General features: G+C 43.8%; 1 protein-coding gene across 1 annotated transcript in view; it reads left to right on the top strand.

The window, feature by feature from the left end:
- The window catches only part of RIN3 (Ras and Rab interactor 3), a 67,422-nt gene extending 52,340 nt beyond the window's left edge, over window positions 1-15,082 (top strand). Inside the window, exons 8-10 of the mRNA XM_064659010.1 lie at window positions 7,215-7,346; window positions 10,555-10,718; window positions 13,882-15,082. Coding sequence (XP_064515080.1) covers window positions 7,215-7,346; window positions 10,555-10,718; window positions 13,882-14,190 — 605 coding nt within the window. The 3' untranslated portion in view covers window positions 14,191-15,082. The remainder of the gene's footprint in view (window positions 1-7,214; window positions 7,347-10,554; window positions 10,719-13,881) is intronic.
- The last annotated feature ends 4,901 nt before the right edge of the window (window positions 15,083-19,983 follow it).

Here is a 19,983-nt window from a genome sequence, read left to right on the forward strand (position 1 = left end):
AGCTATTTTTGTATACTAGTGAGCTGATGACCACAAATTTGGAGAGAAGCCAGGTATTAATTTGCAATAACCTGTGGTTGTTCAAGAACTCTCAATCTCCAAAGGTGCTTTTAGCTGTTCTGCTTTATTTTGTACTGGCAACACTTGGAGCACTCATACATACATGTGTCCCTACTGAGCCTCACCTCAAGGTCATCCCTTGGATAGTAAGCAGCAAGGTTCAATGACCAGTCTAGACACATTAACAGCAGAGTAAGAAGCCACCCCAGGGCTGAGCCTTAGCTGCAGGGTGAACAGGACCTCTCACTGTCTTTAGGTGTTATGAGAAGATTTGGACATATGCAGGGAAATTTGCTGTAAATTTGTTAAAACAGTTGTGTTAAGTTTGAGAATAAATTTAGAATAGATCAAGGACTTGCAAGCCTCATTAAACCCACGTAGGAGACATGGTCTCTTTCTGATGCTGGTGGTATGTTATGTGTATGTCACACCTTAGCTCAGGGCTGGAATTTCTCTATTGAACGAAATATTGCTGTGTTATTTTATGTAACAAAAATTAGGGGTCAGGGAAATAATTGAAAACCCCCTACATTAAAAGATTACCATTTATGAAATCAGATGATTTCATTGTGGTTTGCTATGCCAACCAAAGTGCTTAATTTTGGCCAGCTCAGCTGTTTTCTCATGTTGAGTACTACTGCTAGCGGGATCTAGGTCAGAATCTGAATTCAACCCTAGGCATCCAGTTCCCTCTCCCTTATATGTTCTCAGTGATGCATATCAGGGCCTGGTCAGAAGAAAACTGGTCTGGAACTATGGAAACATACCCCAGTGAATTCGCACCAGAAAAAAAGAGGTTAAGGGGAGGAGAATGCTATAGTCTAACTCCTGGAAAACAGTAGACTTGGAGAGACTTGGAAATGCCCTGTAGACCCACTTAGGAGTCAAATGTGTGAAACTTCTTCACAAAATTAATTGAACCCAGATCACTTTCATTTTCCACCTGGCAAAGACAAGTATTCAGAAATCTGAAACATTTCTCTGACAGGGATTTCCTGCCCGTGGCATGCAGAAGAGCAGCTGTGGGCTGCTCAGACCAGATTTCAGTAGGTAGGAATTCTCCTCCTGCTCTCTGCCCATCTCAAGAGCAACAGTGAAGGCCCTCTTTTGCTTTCAGACAGCCATGAGGCAGCACAGTGCTCTTCACACAGGAAGAGCAGAGGCCATACTCAGCTTCCTGTGCAACAGCCTCTTCTTTTAGCTTCTTTTCCTCACTGCTGAATTAGAAAGTTCCTTCCTCTTCCCAGATAAGAGCAGGTGGAACACAAAACTAATCATTCCCTCTGCTGCAGGACCAAAATCAGTCTACCTTTGTCAGAAAAATTATCTGCTTGATAACATGGTAACTACTTATGTTGTCTATTTTAATTTGTAATTTGTCCGCTCTTTATTCACTTTAGGATGGCCATAGGGTGAGCTGACCTAATAATATGGTTTCATATATCAAATCAAAGTGCAAATACCACCAAATCAAGCACCTTTTTTTTTTTTTTTTCAGACACAAATGAAAACACAAATTTTTGAACATTTTGAGGCACACGTACAGCAGTCCTGGTTTGGCCAGGATGTCCCAAGAGGTACCAAGTTTTCTTTAAAACTAAGGATAGGCTTATTCAGGAACATCTGTGCCTGTGGTAGTGCCCGTCTTTTCACTGCTGAAAGAGTTGTGAAACTTTTAAGTCCGCCTTGTCTGACCATGTATTTCAAGATATTTTAAGAAAGGAGGAAATCTTTTATTTGATTGCAATTCATACTATGTGACAAAATCTGGCTGATAAATTGGCTGTGGTTGAGCTCCCTGATACTTAAGACTAAGAACTGAATGGGTCAGATCCTCAGCTGCTTTAAACTACTCCCTCAAGTTGAAGGCGATCAACTTGTGGATCTGATTCCTCACAAGGAACTAGGAGGGCAAGATCAGTCTTTGTCAATACACCTTTCTCCCAACAGACCACTGAGTACCACTACAAAATACAGTAGGTGGCCACAGATGGGTATCGTGCCCAGCTTCTCATTATGTACTTTGGGGAATCAGTCGATGGAGTTCAGGTGACTCATCTGGCTAGATGTGGGTTTCTGCTTTACAGTGAGATGACTCAAGGCAAACTCCAATGACAGTATTGATTACTTTGTTACTGGCTATAAAAGAAATGTAGGGGAACTGTTTCAGATGCTTATATGTACTGTGTAGGCAGTGATATTAGTAAGTCAATCCTTCCCAAAGGGACAATAATTATAGTATTGAGGTGTTTCACTGAGCTTCTCCAGCTTGTATACAAACTTAAATAACAGCAGCATATGCCTCCAAGAATGTAACCCACAACCTAAAAACATGTAACCTGCCTACTAAAAATACTAGGAATTGTTGGTAAGAATAAAATGCATTTAACAACAGGAAAAAACAAGGAGTTTGGAAACCCACCACCCACAAAATGTCTGGCTTTTTTTTTTTTTTTGCATTATTTTATCTGTGCACTAGAAAAAAGTAAGAGGCAGGAATCATGCTGTTCCTACATTTGGAAGGCGTGCCACCATACCCACAGGGACAGTTGGGCACATAGCTGATTTATGTGGAAAAAACACACTTATTATGTATCTTTCAGAAATACCTTTACTCAGACTAAATATTAAAGGTGTATTGTGGGGTAGAAAGAGAATCTCTGCTTTTCATTAAAAACACAAATGTCACTTGTAGAGTGAGAAACAAGATGCAAATTTGCAGTATGTGTGGTGTATACTGGCAGTGGTGTGCCTGGAGCACCAGGCCTTGTGCTTCCTGGGAACTGCCACTCTGTGGAAGAGAACTGATGGAAAAACAAAAATAGAGCAGCAGTAGGCAGTGGTTTGTGAAAAAAACCTGTGAGACAAACAGGCCAAATTTGGTCAGTTCGTCAACGAGGAAGATCAGGCATGGGAAAACTCTAAGTTGGAAGTTTGAAAGATGGGCAGACTGCTTTCTAAGGTAATTCAAAAAGAATGAATAGAGGTACAATTTTCTGACTGCAATATTTTTAACTTGTGAACTATCTAAGATTATAAAGCTTCATCTTGGAACTGCATAGGTAGCTGGAACTATATAGTTAAAAACCAGTTTCGTGCTAGTGATGGAATTGGCTAGGTGACTGGCCCTAAATCATCTGCTTGAATAATTTCTCTTGCATAGTTTTGCATGGCCAATATGTAGTTTACTTTTGGGAAAAATGGACAGATAGGACATATATTCCATTGGAATATTTCTCTTCCTTAGCTTTTAGAAGAAGGTCCGTCACCTGCTATAGAACTGAGCAGAGAGATATTGGCTGCTCTTACGCACTCCTATATGGCTCTGCAGTTGATAAAGTCATGTATGTCTTCAATAGGATAGCTGAGCTCGTGAGTAGGAAACTGGAATCAAATACTTCAGCAGCCAGTGCAGAACCCATGCTAGAAGCTCCTAAAACTAAGTCAGAGCAATCCCACCACACAGCTTATTATCACATCACATTTCTGAGAAGGAATGTAAAGCTACGCGTAACAGTTTTACTTTGATATCTTTGGGAAGAGGATGCTTGATCTAAGTTACTATTAATGAAGACTGATAGACTATAGAGATTTTAGTTTTTTTGCTAGCTAGCGCAATTTCTACATTTGAATCAAAGAGCCAGTTCAAATTTTTCATGGGGAACAAATTCCTCTGATCTCTAAACCATATATTTTTGAAGTGGATTCATGCTGTCTGCATATATTAACTCGCTTAATTCAACTATATCATAAATCAAACCTTGTAAAGTAGTATGAGATAGACAAGAGACTGTAAAATGCTAGGAAGGATAGTGGAAGGACAGCTACAATCTTTCTTATGATCTTGAACAAATCTCTCTTAATCTTTCTGTACCTCAGGTTTCCCAGCTATAAACTGAGGCTAAAATCCATATTTGCTGGAGATCTGCTGCTAGACATCATGTCAGTGTTCATAAAATATTAGAGCAAGGTGCAGGCGTCATCACAGTCTGCTGGTTTTCAGAATATACACAGAGGGAAAAGAAATGCATGAATGTGTTAAAATAGTCTGTAATTTCTTTATGGAAGCTTGGGCAGAATTCCAATTGGTTTAAATCATGTATTTAATTAATACCCATCTATTCAAGTGCTGCATCCCAGCCAGGAGCTGACGTTGTATTTGCTTTGCTATAAACATAATAGGATGAGCTTGTGGCAGAAGAGAAGGCTTATTTTAAGCTTCTTAGAGATATTTATGAAATAAATATTTCCTGACCCTGTAGGGAAGAAGGGAAAATAAAGCAAGCAAGTCATATCTGGAGTAGGACACCACCACCTTGAATAACACATTCTGCTCCTGCTGACTTCAGCTTTAGCTACAGATGTGGATATTTAAGAATCAGGCATCATATACCCAAAAGTGGATTAAGGTGATGTCTAGTAATTTGTGCAGGTTGTGAGCATACAGCATATGGAGAACGAGTTCTCTTTCCATTATTGCAGTCAGACATCCCTACTCTGCGTTTATTATTCAAAAAGAAACAGTATAAGAGATTTTCATATTGAAGCCATACAAACAGCTGGAAGTCCAATAATATTCCTATGAAATCTTAAAGTTGAGAAGAGTTTATAACAAGGACTGGTGGGAAAAGCATCTAAATTACCTTGTGGAAATGAGATAGAAAGCAATGAAAAATAATTGACTCCATGCCTTTTTATACATACAACCACTTCTCAGCCAACAAAAAAGAAACGGAGAGATTCTGTAGGAGTTCTTGAAAATTGTCCTCTAACTTTCAGTTCAGCTGACACTAAAAGTTGACAAATGGGGACATGGAATTGTTTAGTTTCAAATGGCTGTTTCCACTTTCATTAGTTGGTCAGTCCATTATCTGGTTTGTGATCTCCTTTAGTGATATTTAAAAAAACCACAATAAACAAACAGAAAAAACCCAAACCAAAACCCCAAGGGTTTTTTTTTTTTGTTTTGTTGGGGTTTTTTTTCCCAGTGGATAGGAATTTATATTGTGAAGTAGCAACTTTCTTGGATGCCCTAGTAGACACAATATGAATTGGTCATATAAGAGAAGTAGTAGGGAAAATTCTGCTATCAATGTTGCACTGGAAATCCCTTGGCATTTAGGAAATTAGAATCATTCTGCCCGTGCCACTGGTCTGTAACTACTATATCATAAAGAAAAAGTTTTTAGAGAAGGGAAAAACAGCCTACCAAATCTTTGGTATTTCATCTTCCTTTCTACTAGTTTTATACAGAACTGATTCTCTTGCCCTTTGATTTATTTGGATCAATAGTAGAATAGGGATTTTCTCTGTGAGGTTTTTCTATTACATTTTCATGTCTCCATTGTGTTATCTTTTTTTTTTTTTTCTGGAAAATATTAAAGAGCTGTAATACTAAGCTGCTTGTATTAAGGTAATGTATATGACAGTAATGAATTGGACCCTTCACAGAGCTAAAGCTTTCACAGAGGCATAAGCCAAGGCAACAACAGGCAAATAAAATGTCCATCCAGATGTTAATGGAACAATAAAGTCCATTTATAGTTTGATTGAAGACTGAAGGCTGTTTCTTTTGACTAAAGGCAGCCATAATAAAGCAATCAGAATTGAAAGCGTTAATCCAGCTTTCATTCAATAAATTGTCTATGTTGTGGCATGTGTAGGCTCTGTCAGAAACAGACTGAATTACAGCTCTGACAATCTCTCGTTCTCTAACACTTTGTTTTAACTGGATCAACTCTCTGTCCACTAGATATATTACTGGGTTTATTTCAAAGCCACTTTTTTTTTTTTTTTAATCAGGGACTAAGCTCATGTTTATTTGAGGCTTCAGAAGAATATTTTTCTTTGCCAGTGGAGAATTTGCGTCAGCTATGAATGACAAAAAAAGAAACCTGACTCATGGCAAAGATTTGAAATAAGTCAGTGGGAACATTTGAGAAATAGGAATTTATGCCCTACCATGGAAGAGCATGTGTACTATGGGACAAAAATGGCTAGAGCATTAATTTTACCAGAGCTATATCAAGGGTAGCTTTGACTCTTTGAGGTGAGGCAAGCAGTTCTCAAGTGAGACACATGTGGCCCACGAAACCAACACATCCAAATGCACTGATGAGAAAATCTGCCCACAGTCTGAGGAAAGAAATGAAAGCTTTGGGATTAGGTTGAGAGGAATGGTCAAGTCTGAGTGTTCGGAAGATAGGCCTGTTAAGAAACTTGCTATTATGGGGTTTCCATTATGAATTTATGACACGTCGGTGGAAAGTGAAAGCGTCTTTCAAAGGAGAAAAGTTATCCTTGTGTTCTTTGTGATTTATGCAGCGAAGCTTCAGTTTGGATTCTATTTTAAGTAATAATTATTTATAATGATGACTGTTAACATGCATGGTTTTTCGTCCTCAGAGATCCCGAAGAGCTCTTACAGATTACACATTAGATCACTTTGTTGACTTTGTGGATACGTTTTAAGCATCAGAAATCTTGAGTACCTGCCGCACACCAATTTCAAAAGCCAGTCTAAGCCCAATTGGAAAGGCTTTTTGTTTTCTTAGCTAGATGCCATGGCTAGAAAGATGATTCCTCTTAGATCCTAGATCTCCCTCTTGGGAGACTGTTTTAATTACGAACACGTAGTGTGATGTTTTGCCTTCTGAGGGAACACAAACACAGAAGTCTTCAGTCCTAAAAGCCACTGTCTCAAATTCTATTTTCTGGGTTTGGGTCCCACACATAGTGTAAACCTAAGAGAATAAATACCCCTAATGCATATAGACAACTTCCCTGCTAATATTGCCAACCTGAATTGCAGTCTTGATGTCAGCGTCAAATCAGAGTGACAAGATAGAAGCCTTTGCACTCTTCAAAAATTGCCACGTCTGTGACCAATGAAGTTGAAGTCTTTCTTTCTCCAGTTAATACAGAATGGCAGAAATAGAGCTCACTAAAATTTTCAAGTTCATATTTTGGGCTTGAAGTGATCTAACTTTCTCCTTTTCAGCATTTTTCTTTGCCGATGATTTCGAGCTTTAACTCTTCTGGTAATATAAGCCAAAGTCTGCAAAGGATGTGCTGGGTGAGAAGTTGTCACTGTTACGTTGGAATATGTTTTTGTGGTGAGTTTTTAGGACCACTCTGTGTTTCTCTTTGTTCAGGGAAGCCATATGGTGCAGATGACTTCCTCCCCGTGCTCATGTATGTGTTGGCCCGCAGCAACTTGACTGAAGTCCTTCTGAATGTGGAGTATATGATGGAACTCATGGACCCTGCACTGCAGCTAGGGGAAGGTAAGGGTACAGAGTTTAATCATGGGATATTAATTTTGGAAATCATTATTTACCTCACTTCAGTGTTTGTGAAAGTGGGATAGAAAGGCTCTGGCTAGACTTTGTGGATAAGCTTTGGCAAAGCTTTCAAACCTGAAGTTCTAAAATTATTGTCAAACACTTCAATTCCTTTTAGCAGTGCAGTGCCTTTAGACACCAGCTAGAAAGGCAGGGACCCAGCATAAATGAGAACTGAGTTACTGGATTAGTAACCTAAACAGAGACATCTTGTGTTCCTTGGTCCAAAGGCTGAAAAGCTAGAAGGTTTTTGCCTAAAATGAAGCAGCTGCTGCAAACCATTGTGTGGACACTTTTATTTATTCCAATTTAAAAAAGCACATTTTTTAAACTATACTGCATTCCTGAGGCCAGACATCACTCTCATGGTCACTCTACTCTTAAATTTGTGTGAACCCACTGATAAAGTTCTCTGACTGAGTATCATAGCAAGGCAGAGGAAGAAAAGTGGGGTTAGAGAAGAATATCAAGTTTGGATGTAAATAAAGACTTCTGTTGTTAGAGACATAAATACCCCAGGGAACTCTGGGCCTTTAGTTTCTTAAATATAGCTTGGGAAGCAAATGCTTTCCAAGTGACAATTATGTGCTCTGAATTAGGAACACAGATCATTTATCACCAAGTAGTCACTAAACCAATAAAATGAGTTTTATTTTAGACTTCGGTTTGGTAAGTACTGAGATTCCAGAAAGGAGTCCTGGATGAACAGCAGCGGACTAATTTTATTTATATTAAATAGAGGTATAAGTCTGAAACTAAGACCATGTCATCCCAACACAGTGCAGAGGGGAACAAAAGTAAGTGCTTATAGAATGAGTAGTAGTAAGGTGTTTCTACACAGGCTAATTTTTCTGCTGAAAACAATTGTTAGCAGAAAAAATGTTAGCCAAAGAACAGTATTTTGCTGACATAACCAAGCAGTTCTTAGTAACTACACCGCCCACAGGTTCTTCATTTCAAATGGGCACACTATTAGGCTGGTTATCGAAGTCAGCTGGATTGGGGAGCTCAGGGTATCAAAGGCAAAGCTAGCTGGAAGTTCTCTTAATTCAAAGATGCAAAGGCTGTGTGAAATGTGCACTCTAGTCAAAGGGGGAAAAATTTGTGATGGAGTTCCAGATCAAACTGCCTGAATAATCACATCAGAAAGAGGACTGAGAGTAACTGCAGATACAGGGAATGGGAAAAAAAGAACATCTCAGTGAAGACAGCTCTGAGATTGCGAAGTACAGAACTGTCAAAAGTTAACTTAATTAGGCCTTTCAAAGTTGAATGGCAAAAAGTGATTCAGGCACAAAAATTAAAGGAAAAAAAGTAAAGCAGAAGTGAGAAAAATGTGAAATTTGTAGGTCAGTACACTAAATCACTTAAATTTGGCCTCCAAAAGAAAAATACACTTAGAACTAATTTTATAACAACAGTAATATTGACTACTGGGGCAAATACAAAGACAGATGATGGGTTACAAGTGAGCGGAAATAAAAATACTTAGAAGTGAGAGATAACTTAATTTGTAAAAAAGTTGTAATGAATTCCTGTTGGGTGGGACTGTGAAATCTTCCTCCCTGGAGTTTTAGGGAAGGGATACACCAGGTTTTGGGTTGTGGGTCCCACCATCCCATCATGTGGGTCTCTTGACTCAGCCAGAGCAGGAGAAATATTGAATGACAGACAAGGGAGGGTAGTAACTGTATTTAAGAGGGGGTAAAGTGGCACTTTCAGGGTTCTTAGTCTGTTCTCAGCAGCTTTTTGTGGGAGATAGTAAAGCAAAATAAGTGTGTTTTTGAGTGAACACAGACCTGCATAGCTGTGGGACATTCCTCATCGATCCACTGGGGTATGAAAAGTCAAATGGCAGTGTCTTGGTCTCTCCTCTCCTGCACCAAACTTTAGTGGTGTTCTAAAAATACTGCTCTTAAATAAAGTGCTGTCTCAGCCACCCTTGAGCAACCAGCCGCACTGACGGGGGAGCTCACCGACGCTGCGGAACCGCGGGCTGCTGCGCGGCTTGGGTGATGTGCAAGTGCCATCTAGAGGCAACTGCAATTAGCGCGAAACTTATTAAAAACAGGGGTGCTTGCCCGGCTGACTGGCCGTTGTTAGTTCTCCCCGTTTTCCTGGCACCGGGATGCTGGTGCGGTATCAGGGAATGGCCTCGCCGCCCCCGGGACACTGCGCTGCTGCCCCGCAGCTCTGCGGGCCCATCCTGCCCTCCGGAGCTGAGCCCGGGCAGTAGGTGGGAAAGAGCACTTCGGCCAACCCGTGCCCCAGCGAGGGGTGCCCTGCAACCAAAGCAGCGGCTTCCTCATGTTCACCTCTATCCTTATCAGGGCTCTGATATGGATGAAGCCTCTGTTGATGAAGCCAGTTCTTATCATGGTCCAGCTGCTTCCCCGTGGCTGCAGTTGGTTGTTTGTTGCCTGCTGCAACCAGCACCACAGCAGTCAGGGGATTTCTGAGGGAAAAGGGCTTTTGCCACTTTATCCTATTTCTCTCTCCTACCAAGATTTATCTTGCAACTCTGAACAGTCCAAGACTAACAGGCGAACACCTGGGATCCCTGTGTGGTCAATAGAGCAGCGGGTGACTTGTTCCTGCAGGTCTGACATATCCCACAATGGTGCTGAGCCCACAGGAGACCTGAGGTCCAAACATTCCAGCAGTGTTGCTGGAGTTGGAGGGGCTGGATCCAGGCCTTGTTCTTCTCCTGCAAGTACTTTATAATTGTTTCTATTTCCTTACAATATGGGAACTGCTCAGGAGCCCAAGTTACAGACCTGTTGCATGACCCCTGTCAAACACAATGAGAAGATAACCATGCCCCAGAGAATAAACCATCTGTGGCTTGTGCCTGTTTGCAAAAGCAGCTCTTGTAGCTGTTTCTCTTCAGCCTGTATTCCCTCCTGGGACATCTACAGCCTCAACAGTCAGGGCAGCGACACTGATGTGGAGTAGGAGGGAATGGAGGACACTGATTGTTAGGTCTCCGTCTGCTGGGTTAACATCAGTCACCCCTGCACTCCTTGCAGCGAGGCACGGGACCCCTATCCAAGGGTCAGACAGCTGCCACTGCACAGGCACCAGCAGGATGGGTGAGAGTGGAAATGAATGGCCCATGCTGGTGTGATGTTCATACTTTTGCCTTTTGCAGGTTCCTATTATTTAACCACCACCTATGGGGTCCTGGAGCACATCAAGAACTACGACAAAATCACCGTCACGCGGCAGCTGAGCGTGGAGGTTCAGGACTCCATTCACCGCTGGGAGCGACGGAGGACGCTGAACAAGGCCCGAGCTTCCCGCTCATCAGTGCAGGTAGCTGGCATTATATTCTAGGAAAAATGCCTGGAAGATGAACATGCTTTCTCCACGCTTACAATTTTTTAATATGGTAATTATTTTTTAAAAAATTAATTCAAATAACTGTTAAAAGAGTACATATGGTACAAGATTTTGAGATCCTAAAAAATCACACCTCATTTGAAATACATATTACTTACAAAATGCATTTTTAAGTCTCTAAGTACTCTCATAACATTGTAGTTTTAAATATGATTGTAGAGTGATTTTGCTGTTCATTCTCAAAGGAGACTTGCTAGGAGCCTTTGCATGTGGAGAGCTGTGATGAGGATACAGAGAGTCCCTCTTCTCCGTCACCCTTAATGCCTGAGCAAATCATGGGTTAAACTGAAGAGATGTGAGCAGGCTATGCAGGGCTGTTACTAGATGGCATAAAGCTGGAGGAGGATCAGAGACATCCCAAGAGCCAATCAGTCAAGCATCTTCTAGCACCTGTCCTCCTGTCCAGCAGCAGGAAAGACCTAGAAAGATCTGGTTAGCTTTGAAGCCCAAATTGTGTATGGCCAGGTGAAGACCTTCTCATGCACCAGTGGGAGAGGATCCCAAGAGGGATGGGTGCTCTGGGCCTCCAGCCATGGTGAAGCTGGGTGCAGGTCCAGGTGGTCAGGATGCCCTGTCAGCCCCATGTCCTGTGATCAAATTGTCACCCACAGGGAGGCAGCAAAGGCCACATCTCTGGTTCTGTAGAGCCTTCAGAGTGCAGAACTGAAAATTGTGCATGCTGGAATGTGTGTGTTTCTCTGTGTGTGTGTGTGTGTATGGTGGTTTGAAACTCCCAAGAATCTAATTTCTAAGTTCAAGCCCCCCTCCCACAGTTTGCCCCTGTGAGAGGGTTTAGTGATGGCATGGACTTGATATCTTCTTCACCTCATGTGGAGAGTTTTCAGACAAAACACAACCATTCGTTATTGGGGAAAGAGGAAAATATTTACAAAGGTTTATTTACACACACACACATATATATATACATTGAATTAAATTCTTCTTTTCCTTCAATAAAAGTAGAAGAAGAAAAGAGAAAAATCTTTCTGCCCCTCCTCAGGCCACAGTTTCTTCATTTCAGTTTCCTTGTGGCACTGGTTAGTGTCTTTCACTTTTTCTGAGGCAGCAGATTTAAGTATGGCAGACAGGATTTTTGTTCTTACTTTGTGGAAATTCCAACCCCGAGCCCGAGCCTTCGGGGGATTTCCTTGGAGATCTTTACTTCCCTTGGGTTAGAGCATTTAAGGCAGCTTTCAGTTCAGTCTTACCAGAGCTCCTCTGCTCTGTCTCAGCTTGCTAGCATGGTAGCAGCAGCAGCAGCAGAGGGCAAGGCCACCTCCTCCACATTCCGTCCTGGTTCAGCTCTCCGGACGACTCCGAGTTTTTCAGCTCCTTTCTCTCTCTCTCTAGCTGCTGCTGCATTTTGGGACTCCCTAAGGGTTTGGAAGTCCACCCCTCCTCTTCAGGAGGTCTCTGGGTTTTGGGAAAGTGATAGTCTTACCCGAAAACAGCCCTGTTGAGTTTTCCTCTGTTTTGTTGCCAGCTCTCCCTCCTGCAGGAACATCTCTGCGTCTTTCAGCCGCTTCACGTTATCTCGCTGCTACTGGCTATCTTTTTGGCTTTTAGCCACCGTTGTCTCTGTTCAGGACTGCTCCACTGCCGCTTTCAATGTCTTCTGCTGCTGCTGACAGTAAGGAAACTCTTCCAGCTCTTGATTATGGGACCCTGTCCAGCTTTGACACCCTACCGGGTCTCCCATAGCCTCAGCTGGGGGCTGGGGGCCCTTGGCCCCCAGAGGGGCTCACTGGCCCCCTGCTTCCTCCTTCCTCAGATCATGCCTACCTACCTTCTAAACTATCTTCTCTGCCTTCTCTTCTGTTTCTGTGGGTATGTAATTTCCGTAGGGCGAACGTGGACTTTTGATTGGTCCAGTATTATCAGTGGGGCAAACCATTACTACCTTAGAGAAAAGGTTTTTCAAACCACCACAAAGTCACGGGAAAGTCTCCTGAAGGGGACACGCAGTCCATGTAGGCCTGTGAAAAGCATGGAGTTGAACAGGTTTCCCATGTTGCAGTCAAACCAGTCCCCGATGATCTCAGAAATTGTGAATGGACATATCCATCCAGCCCAGAGTGCTGCTCTAGCAGTAGCTCATAGCAAGTACCTAGGATGGAGCATAATAGCTGAATGAACAAAGCCACATTTCCCCAGAAGATTCCCACCACCTCCAGCAGCTGAAGCGGTGTTTTCCACCCCTTTGGATGACGGGTAATATCAGACATATGTGAGGCCATCCTGGTAGAGATAAACAATGTGCTGGTGTGTTCAGTGGGCCCCTGCCAATCCTTCTGGCTGCCTTAATCATCTGTAGTGATACACCATAAATGCAGTTTGGAAGCCCACAGTCCACACATTCGGCAAATTTCACTTCTCCTGAGGAACCTCAGTATTTTCTGACCAAAATGGTCGGGAATTGTTTTGAGCTTCACAGATATGAATTAAACATGCAGGTTCCACTGTGACCAAAAGCTCTCTAGATTCTCTTCCTCATGTGTTTGGCAAGAGGGAAGTTGTCCCAACAGTTGTTACTGCCTGAAACAGGATACAAGTAAATCAGCCTTCTCAGCATAACATCTTCTGCTGTTTCCTTCCTGATGGAAAGAAGTCCAGAATACACATTCCCAAGGTGCTGTTTGGGTGATTGTGGAGTTACAAGGGTCACCACACTGCCTTTTCCTGTTTTTGGGAAACAGGGGGTTTTCAGGCCAGATCTCTGATGTTTGTGGTTTGTTATTCTGGTCTATCACTTCTTTGCATATTCTTTCTTCAGGAGCTGTAAAAAAATGGGAGAATGAACTGTTGCAGACTGTTCATTAAGGATATTCACCAAAATCAGAAAAAAAACTTCACTTTTTTACAGGGCTAATTATTTGGTTAAGTGCTTGTTAGTTTAAGTATTTGCTGATTCAGAGCTTGTCGGAGGGAAAAAGGAGAGAATAGCTAGGACATTGGAGAACAACTGGAGGATATTTGGGAGCATTTAGGAGCTCTAGGCAGCTATGGCTTTGGGGCTGAATTCTACTTCCTTCAGTCCTATGTTAACTGCAAGGCCTATCCTCATGTTTCTCTTCAGGATTTCATCTCTATCTCCTTTCTGGAAATCGGTGGTCAATCAAGGACACTTGCTTCCCGGAGCGACACCACAGCTGAGAAGCTGAGCCAGCAGTGTGCTGAGAAGTTTGAAGTCTCCAATCCCAAGGACTATGGACTCTTTGTTTATGTCGATGACCAGTGGCTGCAGCTGGATAAAGATGCCCTTCCTCACCATATTAAATCCTCCCTGCTGAAGAGTGAAACCAAGAAAGATTTCAATTTTATTTATAAACCAATAGACCCTAAAATCCCACCAGTTCCAATTGTCAAGGAGTCAGACTTTCTCTAATGGGCTGTGCTGGTTTTTTGCTGCATTTGCTGTCATCCTGGAAGGGCTGGATAGTTTACCTTGTGAGATGCTCTGGTATCTGCAGTTCTCAAAAGGTCTCTGGAGTGTGGCCTTCAACGCAGGGCAGGTGGGCTAATTGTAGATGCTGTCTGAACACAGGGCATTTCTCAGCAGAGTTCATTTGCAGAAGTAAAAGGGGCATTCAGAAGAACGTTCATCCTCTGGAAAACTTGAAGTCTCAAGCCTCATAACCTCCCACTGGCAACCAGCTGACATTGCACAATGTAAACGGACAGCGGAGAAAATCCAGATATCTTGCAGAAAAGTGGACATTTACGTCATACTAAATTAATGCAGGTGTGAATCACCTCTGTGCACAAGGCCTGTGAAAGGTCTGCACACACTTCAATCTGTTTGGAGATAAGACTGTGTTTGTGCCTTACAATATCTGTTCACTCAGTTTGAATAAACTGGCTCTTGTCTGATGTATTCAGTGGCATAGAGATGTCACCTTTAGCAGAACTCCATTTCTGTCTTGCTGTCAACAACATGTTTTTGCCTTTGAAATCCATGTAATTACAAACCATGGAAGATGATCCTGTGCCTTCACTAAGAATACATTTTTTGCCATCTGTTTGTCACTGAAATCAGGTAGCTTAGGAATTTTCATCACTGTATTTTTCTTAAATGCTGGAAGTCTTCACCATCAGTTTTATATGTACAGCAGTTTTAATCACATCGGTTGTATGATAGTGTTTGGTTAATTGTATATTTATTTCAATGTGTGATATGGTGCAATTATTTTGAAATAAGCCTGTGTAAAGAACTTAAAAATTTGTCCAGTGTATCAAACCAGATTAAAAATTTAAAGTCAAAAATAGCTAGAATTAAATACTTGTCCCTTTTACCTGGCTGTCATTTTCACTAGTGTTATCCTAAGTCCCACCAGGTTATGACTTTAATAAATTCAGGCTGTTGCAGGTAGAACTCGGTAATTCTCCTTTCTACCTGTGCTTTCATTCATTCAGTCATTGTAGACTTAAATTTCCTTGAAAACATAAATTCCCACAGAACACATTGAACCAATGCAAAAATGTATTTCATTAAATTTGAAAACAATTTTTCAGGATTGGATAATGGAAGTGTTAGTTGCAAGACAGATCCATGTTTTTGGGTACCTTCATTCAGGCAAGGTGCCCACTGGATATTGGATTGTCTGTATGTTACACAAACTTGGAATCAGGCCTAGCAAAACTCTGATTAGAAAGAAAAGGTGTTTTACTCTGGGTTTTGCTCAAAGTTTTTATTGTTTCCTTCCACTAAAATTCAAAAAAGATTTGGGGCAACTTGACCTAAGTTGCCCAGGGTCTCTGCCTTATTCCTGAAGCTCCAAAGGTAAAATGGTGTCACATATAGCTGGTTACTTTCTTAGTCTCTGTGGCTTGAAATAAATGTCTGTGTCTACATGCCCCAGCTGTAGTGTGCAGTGGCCAAATTTGCATACAGATACCAGTGCTGTGCATCTGCCAGCTTGGGCTGCGTGCACGTCTTGTCAGGAAGGACAACATCCAAGAATGAGGAACAGTGAATAACAGCAATCTTCGTTTTGAGGATATCATGTGCAGAGCTTGCAGTGTGTCACACCAACTCTGAGCTGACTCCAAATCCATGGTTATTTCTACTTGTGTGCAGCTGTCAGCACCACCGCCTTGCCTCTGGGCAGCACACCGACAGGATGCCAGAGCTGAACACCTCCCTCGTGCTGTCCTTACCCTCTTGCAGGGCTGTGTGCTCCTGCTGGGAGGCTCTGCTGCTCTCAGGGTGGCACTTGGGATGCCATGAGCAAACCTGAGATACAGGTTTCCAGTATCAATCTAGGCAGTGATGCTGCTCTCAGGGCCCCAAGGGCACTCACAAGCATGGCTGCCTCCAGTGCCTCCCCAGTGCCCCCCCATCCTGCCTATGGCCTGGAACCCTGTTTCAGCCTCACAGGGCTGTCAGCTCCTGCCCCAATGATGCTGCAGCAGGACTGGTCTCAAGCTCCCTGCAGCCCTGCCCTACCTGGCCTCATTCTGTCCCCATCCCCAGGGAGATGCTGGAATGCCCAGGACTGGGGCTGTAGCAGTGGGACAGGCCCCCAAGAGAGCACCCGTGGCCCCTGGAGCTGCTGGCCTCTCTGCCTCAACAGCACATTCCCCATGCCCATCCAACAGGCTGCAGCAAGGATGTCAGCTCCCACCCTTCTGCCACCCTGCCCGGGACATTCTGTGCCAACAGCTTGGCAGCAGGCCCTCACCAACAGGCTGGGTACAGGGTTTCCATAGTTGCTCCAGCCATGAGGCAACAGATCCTCACCCTACCCAGCCCCTCACCCCGCCACCAGCCCTGAGTGTAGGGCAAGCTCATGGCAGTTTTCCCTTCCGTTCGGAGCACTGCCAGTAAATCCCTGACACAGTGCAGAGAGGCTGGTTTTCCTGTTTCCACCACAGGTATCATCACTCATGTCCCTGTTTCCTGAGGGCTGACCTGCTCCATGTTGGCTATACTGAGGATGATCTCAGCTGTCACTGCTGAGGCTGCAGCAGCAGGATGGTCCAACCTTTGGGCGGCATCACTTACAAACCTTCCTTTTTTCTCAAACCTACCATCCCATACACTCTTCAAATCCTCTGTTTTGCACTTGCTCTCCCAAATGAGACACTCCCTTCCATCTCTCACCTGCCTGTTCCATCCAAACCATGGGCCCAAACTAGCTCTCTGGTCTGCCTCCCACCAGCCTTCTCACCCCTCTTGACAGGACTCCAAGCCATGTACCCACTTCACTTCCACCACCTGTGCACAGGTATCATCACACTACACGAGGTCCACTGGACTGGGGGTTCCCAGCACCAGACCAGAATGTGGAACATCTGACCAACAGCTTGGGTCTGCCATGGCTGCTCCAAGTAACTTTAAGCAAAGATGTATATTGTCTGCCAAAGTCCTCGGCCTGATCAGGTTATTGTTATACTGCAACCTTCGCAGTCACTGAGCCCGAAAGTAATCTGATGGGTATGAGGTCAAAGTAGAAACATGGAAGGAAAGAAGCTAGGACTGATCTGCTGGATATTTCTGGACAGCAACTGGACTTTGCACCAGCCAGGGCTGAGCAACAAATTGACGAGCTGAAGCACTCCAGCACTTCCTGAGACATCTGAGTCGGCGGCTGGACTTTGGGGCTGGGGGGTATTACAGGATATAGAGCTGGTCAGTGGAGCCTGGGGAAATTATGACAGTGCTAAATCACTGCAATCTAAATGGGCTCAGACTAAAATTTATCAAAGTCTAGATCCAAAATCCAGTTTTCAAAATGCAAGGAGCGTCAGCTGAATTTATGTGGGCTTTTAAAAAGGCTCTCAAATTGCACATGCAACATTTTCCTCTGGCACAACAACTGGAAAGCTCTGATTTGATTTGCAAAGATTTCCATGGTTCTCCTGAACTCAGGGATTGTTGACAGTAATGTGAATTACTGTGCCTGGTTGGGAGCTGCCTGGAAGGCAATCCCTGTGCTAGGACTTGGTGTAGAGCAGGTTCTTGCTCAGAGGCTGTGGTACACCTGGCCTGTTTGGTCCCATTATACAAACCACCAGCAACAACTTCACTAATCATACCTCTCTGGGACACAGGGATGACCTGCCTCCTCCAGGGCCTGACCACAGCTATCCCTTGTCAGGGAACACAAGATGGGAGATGACCCATATGAAGGGATCCTGGAAGACCCAGGACAGAGACAGCTGCTGCCTCTCCAAGCTTACAGCTCAGTGGTATGGGGACTCAGGCTCTGTCTGCACCAGGATTATGGAGGAACAGCCTGTCTGGAACAAACTTGCTGTCGTTTTAGTGACCCTGGCAAAGCTCTGAGTCCCCAGTGTGGAGATTGCTGGAGCAATTCAGCACATCCCTTCCTCTGGGCCTTGGTGCCCAGGGTCCTGCACTGCTTTGGGCTGTTATCTGACATTTTGGATGATGAAGGGAAAAAGAAGTCAAATGTGGGAATGAAATGTGCATTTTTAAATGCTCCATGGGGTTTTATTCATGGGATTTGCCATGGGGTTTCCTCATGCTGCAGCCCAGGCGAGAAGGAAGCAGTCCAGTCTGATGATCTGTAACCTCCCCTGGTTAGTCAAGATGGTCACGCTGTGAGTCATGCACTAGCACTCATGTGAGCCCTCAGCAGACAGGAGTGTTTCAGTGGATTTTGACCAAGTAGGGTTGTGCAACCCAGTCAAGGCCTCCTCAAACATTCATTTCCAGAGAAACCTTGTGCAATGATCATGCATTTACCCCCAAGGAAAGGATCCCAGTGTGAGAGAGAGGAACAGGGAGACCTGCTGAACCTGGCAACTTCTGCTAAGAAACAAAAAGTCTGTGTGGCCTCTGCACGCACAGAGCTGATGTAATGCCAGTTTACACCCAGCAGTATAATCTGTCAATAATTCATGGAAATTATTACACTGGCAGATCAGGTATAACCTAAAATAAAAACCACTGAGATCAAAGGCAATTTTCCTGCTGAATTCAAGAGCTTTTGGGCCTCTACATGCTCCAGTCACACCAACTGTACTTTGAAACCTGGCACAAGACTGGGTTTTTCCGCAGGTTTGTGAAGTGATTCAGGCTAGCAGGGACCCCTGGAGGTCATCAGTCCAATCCCTGCTCAGGTGGGGCTGCCTCCCAAGGTTGCTCAGGGCCTCATCTTTCAGTGCTGCAAGACTCCAAGGCTCAAGGTCATGCAGCTCCCCTTGGCCCTACTCCAGTATTTCAACCCCTTGCGCTGTGAAAAATGGTTTCCTCCTATCCAGCTGGTGTGAAGACCCTGGCTGTTCTAGCACAGTCCCTCCTTGGATGAGTGTTGCTACTGTAGGATACTGGCCAGCTCTGCCTGTGGTGTGTGGAATTGCAGAATTGTAGTACTTCTGTTGTCTCCTGCCTCTTTTGGGGTATTGTGCCCCTAGGAAGGAAACAGCTTCTGATGAAGAATTGCCCAAGCTCTTGGCACAAAATGCTGCTTAGTCAGCACTTTGGCTTAAGCATCCTTTCCGTCTAATTCTCTTCCATTCCTGTTCTCACAAGGCAGAGGCTGAGCACAGGAATGAGAGGCCTTCAACCTTCTGCCCCGAGATGGGCACAGCTGCTCAGCACTTACCTCAAGTCATCCTGATGAGACAAGATGCAACTTGGTTTGAAGATAGCTAAAATAATACTGCTTACTGGAATCTCTATAAAAGTGCGTTATCTCCAACTCACATGAACTGCTTTCTGCTTTGTTGCTGGTAGAGAAGGGAGGGCAGTTACTTGTGCTCTGAACCAAACTCTGTCCATCTAAATTTGCATTCTACAGAAATAGCCAGCACACACTGGAGGCTGGTCATGGATCTACCCTCCTGGTGATCTCAGAGGAAAGGCACTGAACTGCTGTGTGCAGCAGGATGTTAAGCAGAAACACACGGCAGATTTGGCACACGGGTGGGAAAACGGCCTTGAACTCCATTCTAGCAATAAGGAGAGGAGGAGAGGAAGCCCTGTCTGGGGCAACTGACACTATTCCCATGGGTTACAGATAACACCCAACCATTCTGCTGTTTTTGTAAATAATACAGCCTCAACTTTGCCCTGTTCTGCCCCGTGGTGACAATTTGCTGGAAATCTGACAGTTTTCCATATTTTGCATTCCAGCATCCCATCATTCTAGGAATGGTAGCCTGAGCAGCTGCATGCCTGCAGGAAGAATGAGGGTGTCTGTACTTGCTC

The sequence above is a fragment of the Pseudopipra pipra genome, chromosome 6 (genome assembly GCF_036250125.1).
Source record: "Pseudopipra pipra isolate bDixPip1 chromosome 6, bDixPip1.hap1, whole genome shotgun sequence".
NCBI lineage: Eukaryota > Metazoa > Chordata > Aves > Passeriformes > Pipridae > Pseudopipra > Pseudopipra pipra.